General features: G+C 35.7%; 3 protein-coding genes across 3 annotated transcripts; 2 read left to right on the top strand and 1 right to left on the bottom strand.

Moving 5' to 3' along the window:
- Nucleotides 1-4,151: 4,151 nt before the first annotated feature.
- Nucleotides 4,152-6,562, top strand: LOC127248589 (trihelix transcription factor GTL1-like). Its single transcript, XM_051271014.1, has 2 exons — nucleotides 4,152-4,609; nucleotides 4,837-6,562. The coding sequence occupies exons 1-2, from the start codon at nucleotides 4,368-4,370 to the stop codon at nucleotides 6,125-6,127; spliced, it is 1,533 nt and encodes a 510-aa protein (XP_051126971.1). The 5' UTR covers nucleotides 4,152-4,367; the 3' UTR covers nucleotides 6,128-6,562.
- On the bottom strand, nucleotides 6,509-10,163 carry LOC127248590 (uncharacterized). The gene is made up of 7 exons (XM_051271015.1): nucleotides 9,798-10,163; nucleotides 8,669-8,698; nucleotides 8,036-8,134; nucleotides 7,817-7,919; nucleotides 7,055-7,319; nucleotides 6,922-6,976; nucleotides 6,509-6,831 (listed from the first exon to the last, which is right to left on the bottom strand). Exons 1-7 carry the CDS (start codon nucleotides 9,945-9,947, stop codon nucleotides 6,754-6,756), a joined length of 780 nt encoding a protein of 259 aa, XP_051126972.1. The 5' UTR covers nucleotides 9,948-10,163; the 3' UTR covers nucleotides 6,509-6,753.
- Nucleotides 10,164-11,930: 1,767 nt separating this feature from the next.
- Nucleotides 11,931-15,616, top strand: LOC127248942 (probable LRR receptor-like serine/threonine-protein kinase At4g36180). The gene has a single exon (XM_051271537.1). The coding sequence runs from the start codon at nucleotides 12,136-12,138 to the stop codon at nucleotides 15,466-15,468; it is 3,333 nt and encodes a 1,110-aa protein (XP_051127494.1). The 5' UTR covers nucleotides 11,931-12,135; the 3' UTR covers nucleotides 15,469-15,616.
- The last annotated feature ends 543 nt before the right edge of the window (nucleotides 15,617-16,159 follow it).

Genomic DNA, 16,159 nt, shown 5'->3' with positions numbered 1-16,159 from the left:
ATAATGATATTTTTAAATATAACTATGCAAACGTAAATGTGACCTCTAGAAGGGATAAACACAGTAATAAAAAAAAATGGTTCCTTTTTTTTTTTTTAAATGAAGTTTATAGTAATTTAATAATAGTAAAAGATGATTATTTAATTTGATTTTTTACAAAAAGAAAAAAGTATTTAATGTGAGATTTTTTTTTAAAAAAAATTAACAATTAGTTCAAAAATTGTAAAAGTGATTATATTGTTGAATGGTGTGTTTCTTTACTTCAAACCACCAAGTTTTTTATTATTTGATATCTCTCCGGAAAAGAAAAAAAAATAAAATAAAATAAAATTCTACTAAATATTATTTTAATTCCAAATTTAAATCGAATTTAATTCCAAATTAATCAAAAAAACACAACAAACATGAGTTGGTGTTAACCAATTGGAGAGTGAGGCCCACAATAACCTTGTGGGGTCGACTACACCTGATATTTCCTCTTCTTACGACACTTATTAATGCGTGTTTGTTTTTGTTTTAGCGGAATTTGGGTGTTTTTTCAATTCAAATTTAAATTTTAAAGTTAATAGTTTTTTTTAATACGTATATAATAAAAATGATTGAATATGATATGTTTTTATTTATTTGGGATGTGTCAAAGATGAACTCATCTACACTTTCTACCGCAAATAAAATAATGAGTTAGGGCAAGGCAAAATAATAATAATAATAATAATAATAATAATAATAATAATAATAATTGGTTTGATATATAATTTGAATTTAATTACCCGCCCAATCTACGTCGTTTTCTGAATGATTAAATTTAACTTTATGGTAAAATGAAACTTAGGATAAAGGATAATGTATAATAATAATAACACTAAAGAATCGTGATAAGGGAAGAGGTTGAAATATGACGAGAAAGTTACTTACAAGTTATGTGTAGTAAACTAGTAATCTAAACAATACCAAAAAAAAATAAAAAAATTAATACTCTCTCCTTCTCATAAATATAGTTTTAATTAGGTTAGATACGAGATTTAAAAATTATTGATATTATATTGATAATTGGTAAAATATATGGATCAAATTTTTTTTGTCATTGCAAGTGTATTAATGTAAAAAATAATGATAATTGTGTAACAAAAATAAAAATTAAAAATAATTTTATGGTGATACAATTATTTATAAAAAATAAAATTATTATTTTAAAATTAATAAATATGACTATTATATTGAGACAGGAGAAATATATTATAATATTAATTGATTAGACTAAAAAAGACAGCCGCAATATTTGAAACTTGAAATTTTTGGTGTGATTATTACTTACTGCATTAAAAAAAAAATCCCAAAGAAAAGCCAAAGACGTGTAAGAAAACACACCACCACATATTACATTACATTTAATGTAAATTTATAGTTGGTCAAATATGTCTGTCACACACTTTGCAATTGCATTCTAATAATTACTCAAATACCGTTATTGTTATTATTATTATTATTATTAAAAAAAATTAATTGTATTTTAAAAATAGCATAAGACGGATGTTTTTCAATTTCAGAGTTTTTAAAAATTATATTAAAAATTTGTATAAAATATGTGTTTGTTTGGGAAATTGGATTTAAATACACTTTTTTTTAATTTTTTTAGAAATATCAAATCAAACATCTATTTTTATTTTTTATATTATACTAAAAATTAATTTTACATTCAAAACATCACATTAACACATATTTATATCACATCATACGACTATTCAAATTTAAAATTTTGACTATTCAAATCTCAACTCAAAATTCAACTCCGAACAAACACACCCTAATTATAATATCACAGTTATATTTTGTTGAATGAACATGACCTAAGAAAATAATATTTACTAATTTTGTTGAATACATAAGGTTCTATTTATACTCAACGTTTTACTATTTATTATTATTATTATTATTATTATTATTTTAAGATTTGTTTATATTCCGAATATTTGCTCAATCTTAAAATAATAATAATAATAATAATAATAATAATAATGTAAAACATCCAAATTTGAAACTCCAATCATTAATGGTCAAGGGACCACCAGAGCTCCAATGCATTTTAAATATTTAAAAAACAATGGTGCACCACTGCTTGCTTCTATTTTATTGTGTTTTCAAAAATTATATTACTCCCTCCATCGCAACAAGGGTGACGTTTGTTTTTTATATGTAAATTTTTTAATATTAGTATTATATTTAATTGTAATAAAAAAGACAAAAATACCCCTATTAGTATGGTGTAATATAAAAATAATGATATTTGTTTAATATATTGTAAATTGAAATAGTATTTATTATATAAAGTAAGTAATATAATTACTAAATTAGGAAATAATAACCTTGTTTTAGGACGGACGAAAATAAAAAACGATAATCTTTCAATAAGACGGAGGAAGTATTACTGTTATTGTTGTTGTTGATAAAAATATATTAAATTGTATTTAAATAATTTAACAGTTTAAAATAGAAATTTTAAATTTAAATAAATATATTTTAATTTTTTTACTATTCATAAATCAAATATATATATTTTTTATATTATATTAAAAATAAATTTATATTAAAAATATCATATAAATACTTATTCGAATTTTTTAGTATTCAAATTTCTATTCAAAATCAAAATCAAAATCAAAATCCAAATCCAAATAAACACAAAATGTGTTTGTAAAGTTTTGATTTTAGATTTTGGTTTTGAATAACAAAATTTTAAATTAAAAAATTATTTGATATGATATAAATATATGTCAATATGATATTTTGACTGTAAAATTAAATTTTAATATTATATAATAAATGAAACAAATGTGTTTGATTTGATTGTTTTTATTTGAAATAGTAAAACTATAATCAAAATCTTAAAAAATTTGATATAGTATTGATTATATGTTTTATATAAAAATAACCATATCATTACTTAAAAAAATACTAAAAAAAAAAAAAAAAAAACAAAAAAAAAACATAGTCACAAATTTTAAATGTTCAAATATGATGTATTTTCAAGACTCTCCCTACAAAAAATTTATGATCAAAAGCACATCCCTCGCCTTTAACCTTTCCATCCGTATAAATTTCAATAAATGATTGAAATTTGATTTGATTTTTTTTATTTATTTTTATTACACAATCTTTTAATATTCTATGAAAAATATATATCAAAATAATTAATCCCAAGGATTTGTTTAATTTGTGTTTGAATTTGAATTCTTTAATTTCAACAATATTTTACGAGAGTATATAATTGAATTTTATTTAAAATCACATAAATTTAATAATAAAAAAATTAGTGTATTGATGAGTTATTTTAAATGTAAAATTAAAATTTAGTGTAATATAATAAATAAAAAATAAATTTTTGATTTTATATTTTTAAGAAAAAAAAAAATTGAAATGCTAAAATCAAATGTAAAACTCCACAAATAAATACATTATAAATAACTAATACTATTATACTATTTACAAAATTTCCAAAAATTTCCAAAAATTTCAATGTAAATATGGAGCATAGAGATGTTTGTTTTTTCAACAAAAGTTTGAGATGAAAATAGTTATTCAAAAATATTACTCCTAAAAGATAAAATTGATTTTATTATTCCAAGAATGATTAAAATTTCAAAAAAAAAAAAAAAGTGTTTGAGGGTTGGAAGTAAAATAAAATAATGATTTTAGTACAAAAGTAGAGATTTTAAGAATAGGGTTTGCATCCAAAAATGATTGTTACATCATCCATCCATATCCTTGTCTACTTCATTATTCACATCCCACTTGTTAAAATTTCACATTTTGGCAATTCTTTTTTGACCACTCAAAATATTCCAAGAAAACAGTCACACAAAGCTGCCTCTCTCTCTCTCTCTATTATTATTATTATTATTATTATTATTATTATTATTATTTATAATTTGATATATATATATATATATATATAATAATATTAATTGGGCCAATATCAATTTGCAAAGAAAAGTCAATACCAAAGGGAATTTGAATTTATTCACTTTATTAACCAATAGTGTTGTTCCATGTCATGTGATTGATTAACTCATTTACACCTTCCACATCCACCCTACCACTTTAAATTAAGTTATTTTTTTCCCCTTATCTTTATCCCTAACCCTACTTCACAATAAAATTAAATTTAAACCAAAACATTAAAAAAAAAAGAAAGAAAGATAATAAATAAAAAGAGGTGAAATTCCTTGACCATAGGCTGAAAAGCAATTGGTGGGAGGGATAAAGCAAGATTAAAAACTTGTGCTTTTTGGGTTTTCACCTCTCCGCAGAGAAAGGGAAAGGGAAAGAAAGGGATTTCGTTGGGCGGCCTTCAATTTTTTACCACTCAAATGTTGGATAGTTCTCTTTTTCTGGAGGCTTCCGGCGCCGGCGCCGGCGGTGCAAGTGGTGGCTCAGCTCCAGATGCGGCGGCGGCGGAGGAGGAGATGAGAGGCGAGGAAGGCGACAGAGCTTCGACTGCGAATCGATGGCCTCGCGAGGAGACTCTGGCGCTGCTCAAGATAAGGTCTGATATGGACCTCGCATTTCGCGATTCGGCCCTCAAGGCTCCTCTCTGGGACCAAGTCTCCAGGTTTCGATTCGTTTTTTGCTGCTCTAGATTTGAATGATTTTTTCATAGTTTTTCCGAATCGAATCGAATCGAATTGAACTGAACTGAATTGGATTGAAGTAATCTCCTCGATTGCATAGCTCTCAGTTGCTTGGATTGGTTGATTTTTTTGCGTTTCTGTGGCTATTTGGGGGAAAATATAAACTCGAATCGCCATGGATGACGATATGATTGTTTGTTGGTATTAGGAAATTAGGCGAGCTCGGTTACAATCGCAGCGCCAAAAAATGCAAGGAGAAATTCGAGAACATTTACAAGTACCACAAACGAACCAAAGATGGAAGATCCGCTCGTCACAATGGCAAAACCTACAGATTCTTCGATCAATTAGAGCTTCTCGATACTCAATTACCTTCTTCCTACGCCATGGCAGCATCTGCTCCGTCTATACCCTGTCCCAGCGCTGCAGCTGCAGCTGCCGAGTTCATGTCAGCCTCGACATCGACGGCGTCGTCCTCGGAACGAGATTCAGACGGCAGTGTGAAGAAGAAGAAGCGAAAGCTCGTCGAATACTTCGAGAGGCTGATGAAGGAGGTGCTGGAGAAGCAAGAGGATCTGCAGAACAAGTTCTTAGAGGCATTGGAGAAGTGCGAGAAGGATCGAATGGCTCGGGAGGAGGCGTGGAAGGCGCAGGAAATGGCGAGGATTAAGCAGGAGCAGGAGTATCTAGCTCAGGAACGCGCGATCGCGGCGGAGAAAGACGCGGCCGTGCTCGCCTTCCTGCAGAAGATCACGCAGCAGGCGCTCCCATTCCCGATGCCCGAAACGCTCACTTCATTGTTCGACAAGCGGTCAGACAACAATCAAGAAAGCGTCGCAGAGAAGCGCCACGACAATGGTGGCGGCGGTGGCGGCGGCGGCGGCGGTGTCGCCGGAGAAACTTCCACGCAGAATGAGAAGCACGATAACAGCGACGTCGTTGTTCAGACGAGCGCGAGCTCTTCTCGATGGCCGAAAGCAGAAGTCGAAGCATTGATCACGCTGAAGACTGATCTTGATTTGGAGTTTCAGGACACCGGTCCGAAAGGGTCATTGTGGGAGGAGGTTTCGTCGAGGATGAAGAAGATTGGTTACGAGAGAAGCTCAAAAAGGTGCAAGGAGAAGTGGGAGAACATTAACAAGTACTACAAAAGGGTGAAGGATAGCAATCGTAAAAGGCCGAGGCCGGAGGATTCGAAGACATGTCCTTATTTCAACATGCTCGAGTCGCTCTACGCGAAGAGGGCCAAGAAATCGGGGCACGGATTGGAGAACGGCGCGGGAAATTTGAAACCCGAGCAGATTTTGATGCAGATGGTGGGAGGCCAAGACGAGACCCAGCGACAACCGGAGAATTCGGTTGGCGAGTATTGCGAAAGCGATCGTCACGAGCAAGAGGACGGCGCAGACGACGACGAACAGGATCGCGACGACGCTGGAGAAGGCTATCGGGTTGTTGGTAGTAATAACAACCTCTCGTCGGTGACGACGTTGGGGTAAAGAGACTACGATTTCGACAATTTTGGAAGCAAACATCGCCTTGATCAGGTTATTTTTCTTGCTTAAGATAGCTAATAGTTATATCGATCGAGTTTGGTAGCAGGTCGTGACGACAACAACGACGGAGGCGGCGTCGGGATCGAATCACGGTGGTTCAATGGTGAGGTGAGTTTGAGAAGAACTTATTTAGCTAAAGACACTATTTTGTGCTTCCTATACGACATGTTTGTGCTGTTGTTGTTCTTGTGCATTCTTTTTGATACTTTTGTTAATGTCTGTTTGTTTGTTTGTCTGTGTTGTATTATTTTTTGGTACTTTAGTTACTATCTCTGTTTCTGTCATGTGTTGTAATAAAAGTCTTTCTATTTCTGGGCTTTCAACATGCTCTGGAATCCCAATTCTGCATCATCATTTATATAAATGATTTGCCAACAATGAGAAATGATTTTGTACGTCAATTTAGAAAATTGAGATATCTCTACCTATTTTTGTCATCATCTATTATAAATAAATTAATAAGATTAAAATATATTAGCTGTTACACAATCAAATATGTTAGCCTCAAGATTTAAATTCCGCTTACTCTCAAATGGGTGCCTAAAGCGGCCCGGCCCGGCTGATAAAGTTTAGTATTCTTGAGACAGAGCATTGCACAGCGACTTGTAAGCCTCGGCACATTGTTTGAATTTGTCTTCTGCACTTGCCTGCAAACCCATATATATATATATATATTTCTTAATTCGAATATTCGTCGATGAATCGACGTGCCGAACAGTATTCGAACAACAGCTTACCTGTAAAGGGCCTTGATGTTTGTCGGGATGCCACTTCAAAGCAGCGGATCGGAAGCTGCACAAACAACACTGCATCAACTCAAATTCCCGAAGCTGTTCTGGAATACGGCGAAAGCTTTGACATAGTACTTACGCAGTTTTGACATCTTCCATTTTCAAAGCGCCTGAAATTGGCAAGCCGAGGATTTTTCGATCCGCATAGGTTCCTATAGTGCAGGAGTTGTCGTACTCTATCCTACTTCTGCAATCCTGAGCGTGAAATCTACTGTAATTCCAGCCAGAACTCTTTGTCCAATTGAATCCCATTTCTGAGGGTCTGAATGTCCAGTTGAAGCCTCCTTTCCCAAATGTACCATGAAATATCCTTTCATCGTCCTCATCCTCTCTCCGACGCCTACCTGAAGAAAATCGATGTTGAAAGAATTCAGCAATAGAATCATAGTTAAAGCTAATAGAAAATCAAGCCATTTGGTCACGGAAAGAGGTTGCAGGAATCCCAAAAGATTAGACCCCGACAGACATGTGAACAGGGTCCCTGTAATGAAGGCTTGACAAAGTTGTTGTAACTTGAAAGAATAAGCAATATCACAAAGCTTATATTCCATGATAAAAACAACTTATAGTATCTGGGTACCATCCAAATTACGTTCGACGGATTCATCAGTTAATCCATATATCCACTCTATATGTTAAGGCATGCTGAATTTAATATATTCAGCTAACATAAAAAATAAAACGAGCAATTAGATTTGTTTGTGTAATGTGCGCATGCATGTATTTTAGTTGCACTAAAGATGATTATATTTTGGAAAGAGAGAGGTACATATTTGCTTTACTTCATAAAATAAAACAAAACAACACAAAACACCATTCACAGGGTTTATCAGAGACTTACGATGCAATTTCTTTTGGCAAGCTTTCTTGGCTTGACGAGCAGACTTTGCCCGAGATTTCTTGTTTAACTGATCTGCAAAGTCGGCTTCTATTCTTGAAAATGACTGGCAAGTGCACAATGGAAAAGGCAAAGCAGTACATGTCAATGACCAGCGTCAGGAATTTAGAAAACCACCGAATAAAAACCTATGCCAAAAAAAACTGTTTAGCAAATCCAAACCTCGGTTTTTGATGCCGAGCAACCTCCATTGTAGAGTATACTTTTAAGGGCTTTCTTTGTGTCAGCACGCTTTTGCCTTACTACATACCTTACATATGTCTGATTGAAAGGACCATAAAGTTTAACAAAATGTCAATATTAAGTTGCTTACTTGCTTGCAGATCAAGTTCGGCAACAAAGAAAGATAATAATCAGTATCATGCAAAATGAGTAGGAAATCCAGGAGTTTATGTCCACTGGGAGATTTAAATCCCTCGACATAAACAGCCTGTTCCAACTCATGACATTCCTATGGAGGTTTAGAAAATGGTCAAGTCTTGAGAGCAGATACCCAAGATTTGGGATCTGTTAGCCAGAAACTATATTTCAGAAGGCCACTTGAATATGGTTATAAAAATGAAAGATGCTGATACCCATTTATTTGATTTCAGGGAATTAGCTAAAAGTTTATAAAATTTGAGTTCTGAAAGGGAATGTTCAGAAGAGAATTCTACAGAAGAACTCGAACGGCTTTAGCCAAATAAGTTTAAAATTGTCCAACAACCTATAATTTAATGATAATAGTTTCAGCAACATTATCATGACTTCAAGAAAATATTGTATCAAGAACTTATAAGTTATAACCACTCCTACCTTGGATGATTGCCGATCTCCTCTTACCTCCTGCAGGACAATTTCACTCGTTAAATCCCAGATTTTTGAGGGGGGCAACAAAGACGCCCATAACAACAAAAAAACATAATCTAGCAAATAATTGAAGCAAGCAAGGTGGAAGCTACTTATGATCAGAAACCTCACTAAGAACAATAGATACTAGAAATTCTCAAAAAATTATAATGAAAAAAAAGAAAGAAAAAAGGAAAAGAAAAGAACACCCACAGAAAGCAACACAAAATCACATTCCAACCCCACATTCTAAGTTATTCTAAAACTAAAGGTACACAAACATTATATCAACGTATCCCACAAGCCTTCTTCATCTTGCGATAACTAAACTAGCCTCTATACTACAACAAATCCTTTGTTCGATGATCATCCCAATAGTGTTATGTATAACATAAACATAAAATCATTGCCTAAGAGAAAAGAATGAAAAGAATGATTTAAATCGTTTTTTCATTCCCCCATCATCTCTTGAATCTTGATGGGCTAGTATATCAAAAGACAAAAAAAAATCTGATAGAATCATTAGTACTTAACACCCTTTGAGGTTATGCTAGGTATACTGTTACTCTGAGAAAAAATTCTCAAAACAGATAGCTTTTCTACTTATTTGTGAGTTTAGGCACAGGACTTGGCTTATATTCTATTAGAAATAATAGAAGTGATGATAAATACATCATCCTTTGTCGAAACTAATGACTTTTCAAAATTAATCAACAAGAGAAATCTTCAAACCAGTTATTACTAGCCTTTAACAAGCGGGAGAACAACAACACCATCCTTTCATGAAATCATGTTTTTGTTCTCGATGCATCAATTTCTAGCCCTAGAGAGATCCCTATACTCAAATATGCATCCTAACCAATGACTAATGCCCAAAATCCATTCTATGTCAATACAAATAAACATGTTGACAATTCCTAAGGATATCGAAACTCATTGCAGAAGTTAAATACGAATAATAAAACCCAACCAAACAACCAACGCTGGCCAATATCAGCGCCGATTTTTCACACACGAATTGCAATTCGAATGGATTATCAGAAAAATCGTACAATTAAAAGGACATGTAACGAAAGAAAGGGGAAACAAAACTGACAAAGTTGAACTTATTCTTCCATTTCTCCAGAACAGCACCGGTGGAATGGAACGAAGCAAGATGAGCTGTTGTAGCTATTCCAATTTTTGCCGATTCCGCAATCGTGTTGTTGAGAGTGAAGACGTTCCTCCATCTTGAAAAGTGCTGCATAATAAAATCTAAACAGCTGGCGTAGATTACAATAAGGCCACGAATTGGAAAGGAGAAAGAGTGTAGTTGTCCGGAGAAGGAGATAGCGGAGAAACGAAAAGGGCGGAGATACAAACGCCGGCACCGATGCGTACGGTACGATTGATTGATTGATTTGTGGCCAATGGGTTCGCCATTTTTGGGTTCCTCCTCCTTGTATACAATATTTGAAGATTTATTATTTTGTGGCTAAGGAAATAAAATGGGCTGACAGAAGGCTAGCCCACCCTTGTCCAGCCGGTTTACGATGTCCCGGTTCAGACCCAAACCGATTTTTTTAACGGTTCATTTTGATTTGTGTTTAATTTGAATTTGAAGTCAAAATTATTACTATCTCCCTCCCGTCATATTTAGTTACAAATATTAATATTCCGATAAATAGTACAATGAAACAAATACTTTGGTTTAGGTCAAATTAAAATGAAAAAATTAAAAAAAAGTTTTATAAGAGATCAAATATTTGTAAAATATAAAATAGATCACATATGAAGTGTTGAATATATTTTAAGTTAAAAAAAATGTTGAGATTATGATGGAAATAATATACTACCACCGTCTGACCTCAAATAGTTATATTTACTATGCGGTATTATATTTAACATTAAAAATATTTTATCTTTGTATAATTTTTTATATAAATATATTTCTATTAGTATTATAAAATACTAACAAAAATATTTTTGTAATTTTTTAAAAAATTTATACTATATTTTGATATGAGAATTAATATTAAAAAATCAACACACAAAAATACAAAAAGTAAATGAGACCATTATAAATTATCATCTAAAAAATATTTAATTTAATAAAGTGAATAAAGCTAAAAGAGAGGAATCATCCACCTTAAAAGAGATTAATTGGTGAATAATTACTTAAGAATATAATAATACCGGGGATGTTTCTATTTTTTTTTCTTTTAAATAAAAATATATTTTTAATATAAAAAGAAAATATTTTTTTTAAAAAAAAATAAAATAAAATGAAAAAAGAAAATACAGAATAAACAAATGCATATTTACTACTTTATTTAATAGTTTATTATTTATAACAATGAAAGTTAATGATGGCTAACAAACTGGCATTGATCGGCATGTGAAGCGTAGATAAGTTTGTTAGGTCAAGATTTCTCTAAGTCAAAAAAACATTAAAGATGAGTTTAACTTTTCAATAAATCAACCCACACTTACATTACATCTGTCCTCTCTTCTTCTCCCAATAAATTTTATTGGTATTTTTCATATTTTGGTGGTTCACGTCATTAAAATAAAAATATTTTAAATATAACCAAATTCAAAATAGATACCTAGAACATTGTTTGATTATAATTTCAATATATATTTTCAAAATTTTTAAGGTAAAATTTATAATCTTTTAATTTATATATACATCTATTCATTTATATTATATGCATATTTTATTCTTGTGAAAAATGACATATATATACATATTTTAAACTATATTTTTAATTTAACTACATATCACGTTAATCTAATTTAAAACTATATAAAATATTGAGTTTTTACTTTACTTTTAATTCTAGATTATAATTAAAATATTACTATTATTTTTAAATTTATATTCTTTTCGATCCAAAACAATAAAAATATTTGAAATGAAGATGAAATTAAGAAATAATAATATTATAATAATAGTAAGTGTAAAAATGTTATTAAAAAACTAAAATATTTATATTTTATATAATTATTGTAAAAAAAATAAAAATAATTTGCTAAAAAGATAGGAAATTAGTTAAAAAAAATGGAGAAGTAACTATTATTTTCAAACAGACAAAAATAATAAATTAAAATTATTACTCCCCTATCAAGCACAATTTAACTTTAGCGTAAATTCGAAAATTTAGAAGAAATATAATTAATAAATAATTAAAAATAATACTGTTAAAATATAAACAATTAAAAACACACCTTCTTCTGGGTACTTCTCACTCCCCACTTTCACCTAGAAGACTGAAGACTCCCTCCGGCAGTCCGGCGTCCACTCAACGCCGCAGCATACCGCCGACCGCCGATGCCTCTCCCAGCCGTCACCACTCACCGTCCGCCATTCCCATTTTTCTAAAATATATCTTCTCCATCCACACTCCAACCAGTATTACATATCCCAAATCTTTTTGCCCTACACAACAACAATGGCCGCCGCCGCTTTCTTCTTCCTTCTCTTAATCTCCGCCGCGCCGGTGATCCCGGCGGAAGTGAATGTGGATAATACCCAAGCGGAGATCCAAGCTTTGAGCGCCATTAAGACGAGCCTCCGAGACCCCCTCGGCGCGTTAACCGGCTGGGACCCATCCTCGCCGTCGGCACCTTGCGACTGGCCAGGAATCGGCTGCTCCGACCGCCGGGTTAGCGAGCTCCGTCTACCTCATCTCCAGCTCACCGGAAACCTCTCTCCCCAAATCGCTAATCTCCGTATGCTGCGGAAGCTCAATCTCCGTTCCAATTTCTTCAACGGCACCATTCCCGCGGCCCTCTTCCGGTGCCCTCTCCTGCAATCGATCTTCCTCCAATACAATTCCTTCTCCGGTAACCTCCCGCCGGAGGTATCTAACCTCACCAGTCTTCTAGTCCTTAATGTTGCTAGCAACAGCTTATCCGGCGAAGTCCCTAGAGACCTGCCTCGAAGCCTCCGGTTCCTGGACCTTTCGTCCAACGCATTTTCCGGCGAAATACCGAGGAACATTTCCGGCGGGTCCCAGCTGCAGCTCGTCAATTTGTCGTACAACCGGATTTCCGGCGAGATTCCCGCTACTATCGGGGAGATCGAGAATCTTCAGTATCTCTGGCTGGACTATAACAGCTTGCAAGGCACGCTGCCTTCTGCTCTGGCCAATTGTTCGGCGCTCGTGCATTTCAGTGCCGAGGGCAACGCAATCGGCGGCGTGGTGCCGGCGGCGATCGGCGCGCTTCCGAAGCTTCAGGTTCTCTCCTTGTCGCACAACAATTTATCCGGCGGCGTGCCGGCGTCTCTGTTCTGTAAGAATTCTGATACTCATACTCCGCCATCGATTCGTGACGTCCGATTAGGGTTCAATTTTTTCACCGGAATTGGTACGCCGCCGGCGTCCGCCATATGTTCGAGCGCAGTACAGGTTTTAGATCTTCAGGAAAACCAGATATCTGGTGGATTTCCGCCGTTTCTTACCAATGTCTCCTCATTAACATCGATTGATCTTTCCGGAAATTCTCTTTCCGGTTCGATTCCCGGCGACATTGGAACTCTGCAGCTCTTGGAAGAGCTCAAACTGGCGAATAATTCCTTCAATGGTACAATTCCATCCGACCTCAGAAACTGTCGAAACTTGACAGTTCTCGATCTCGACGGGAATTCATTTTCCGGCCGAATTCCTGAATTCATGTCTGAACTGACCAATTTGAAGATACTATCTCTCGGTGGGAACAACTTTTCTGGTTCAATTCTTTCCAGTTTCAGTAATCTGACATCACTTGAAACTCTAAACTTGAGAGGCAATGGCCTGACGGGGATGCTCGACGAACTGATGGTTTTAGGCAATTTAAGTTCGTTAGATCTAAGCGGGAACAACTTCTCCGGCGCAGTTCCGGCGAGCATCGGAAATTTGAAGCAACTAACATCTCTAAATTTGAGTGGCAATGGATTTTCCGGCAGCATCCCGGAGAGCATTGGAAGTTTGTTTAAACTGTCATCTCTTGATCTGAGCAGACAGAATCTCTCGGGGGTATTGCCGACGAATCTCATCGGCCTCCCTAACCTGCAAGTGATCGCATTGCAGGAAAACACATTTTCTGGTGAGGTTTCCGAAGGGCTAAGTAGCTTATTAGGCTTGCGGTACTTGAATCTTTCTTACAATTCATTTTCCGGCGGCATTTCTCCGACATTTGGGTTCTTACAGTCGCTAGCTGTTCTGTCATTATCCAACAACCACATTTCTGGATCAGTTCCGCCGGAATTGAGCAACTGCTCGTCGCTCGAAGTCATCGATCTTTCGTCGAATTCATTAATCGGAAGTATTCCGATAGATTTTTCGCGCCTCGCACGATTGAGGGTTCTTGATTTGGGTAACAACAATCTCTCCGGCCTAATCCCGGAGCAGCTTTCGAATTGTTCCTCGTTAGCTTCGCTTTCGCTCGATTCAAACAATTTGACGGGGGAAATTCCAGCGAATCTTTCGCTGATCTCTAGCTTGGTCGATTTCAATGTGTCGAACAACAACTTAGACGGTGAAATCCCGCCATCATTGAGTTCTAGATTGGATGATCAATCGTTGTTCGCGGGAAATCCCGACCTCTGCGGGAAGCCTTTAGGTCGAAACTGCGATGATGACGATAATGGCGCTGGTAAGAACCGATTCATCATGTTCGTAGCCGTGGCCGCCAGTGGAATCCTCCTCCTGCTGTCGTGTTGCTGCTTCTACATCTACAGTTTCTTGAAATGGCGCGAGAAGGTTCGTAGAACGTCGACGGGGGAGAAGAAGCCGAGCCCGGGGAGAGCGAGCTCGAGGGCCAGCGGAGGTCGTCGCAGCAGTGAAAACGGTGGGCCGAAGCTCGTTATGTTCAATAACAAGATCACTCTTGCCGAGACGCTCGAAGCGACGAGACAATTCGACGAGGAGAATGTTCTTAGCCGGACGCGTCACGGCGTGCTGTTCAAGGCGTGTTACAACGACGGGATGGTGCTGGCAATCCGTCGCCTATCGAACGGTACCGTCGACTTGAACACGTTTCGAAAAGAGGCGGAGGCGATGGGGAGAGTCAAGCATCGGAATCTGACGGTGCTGCGTGGGTACTATGCAGCCCCGCCCGACCCAAAACTCCTCGTCTACGACTACATGCCGAACGGAAACCTCGCGACGTTGCTGCAGGAAGCGTCGCACCAGGACGGGCACGTCCTGAATTGGCCAATGCGGCACCTGATCGCGCTCGGGATCGCCCGAGGCCTCGCGTTCCTGCATGCATCGTCGATGGTGCACGGCGACGTCAAGCCGCACAACGTTCTTTTCGATGCCGATTTCGAAGCCCATTTGTCGGATTTTGGCCTGGAGAAGCTCATGAGTTCGTCCCGAGGGGAAGCATCGACGTCGGCGTCGGTCGGGACGTTGGGATATACGGCGCCTGAGGCAATGCTGACGAATGGAGTGAGCCGGGAGTCGGATGTGTACAGCTTCGGGATCGTCTTGTTGGAGCTCTTGACGGGGAAGAAGCCGGTGATGTTCACGCAGGATGAGGACATTGTGAAATGGGTGAAAAGGCAGCTCCAAAGGGGGCAAATCGCCGAGCTTTTGGAGCCGGGTCTGCTCGAATTGGACCCGGAGTCGTCGGAATGGGAGGAGTTTTTGCTAGGAATAAAGGTTGGGCTAATTTGCACGGCGACGGATCCGAACGACCGGCCGACGATGACGGATGTGATGTTCATGTTGGAGGGGTGCCGAGTCGGGCCGGATATCGCATCATCGGCAGACCCGACGTCGCTGCCTTCTCCGGCATGATCGGAGGCCGGAATTTGTGAATTGAGCATCGGTTTACGTTATGGTTGTTGGTTAAATTTTTTGAAGTCAATTTTATGGAGGGAAAGGATGAGGGAAAAGAACATGTTGATTTGTTGTTAATGGACTTACATTTTGGTTAAAATTGAATTTGGGCAGTGATATATATATATATATATATATTAATATGATAATTTACCGCTACGATTCTTCTTCCTAGCTTAGCTTCTGATCGGATATAATATTTTGCAAATTAGATCTAATAAAATAAATAACGCTAGATGCATATGTTTGGAATGAGGAAAAGATTACGGTGCTGGTGCTGAATATAGTAAAAATAATATATATTTTTATTAAATACAATATGTACTATTTGTAATAAAAATATATATTGTTAATTCATAATTATAACTTGTAGCGTATGAGAGTACTAACATATACTTTTATTAAATACAATATATATTATTTGTAATAAAAATATATATTGTTAATTCATAGTTATAGCGTGTGTGATGATACATCATATGATAAAATCAAATATTGTATATGCAATATAAAACTATATCAAGTCATATTATATTAAAATATATTATATGCAGTTTATGATAAATGTAAAATTGATTTGGTTGTAGTTTAATAAATGAAATAAAAGCAGGAGGGCATAGGCGTAGAAGGTGGGTGAGTCAATGATTTG

This window comes from Andrographis paniculata, unplaced genomic scaffold (assembly GCF_009805555.1).
Source record: "Andrographis paniculata isolate CXL003 unplaced genomic scaffold, ASM980555v1 Contig34END, whole genome shotgun sequence".
Lineage (NCBI taxonomy): Eukaryota > Viridiplantae > Streptophyta > Magnoliopsida > Lamiales > Acanthaceae > Andrographis > Andrographis paniculata.
The sequence above is the reverse complement of the archived record's forward strand: the minus strand, read 5'-3'. Positions and strand labels throughout refer to the sequence as shown.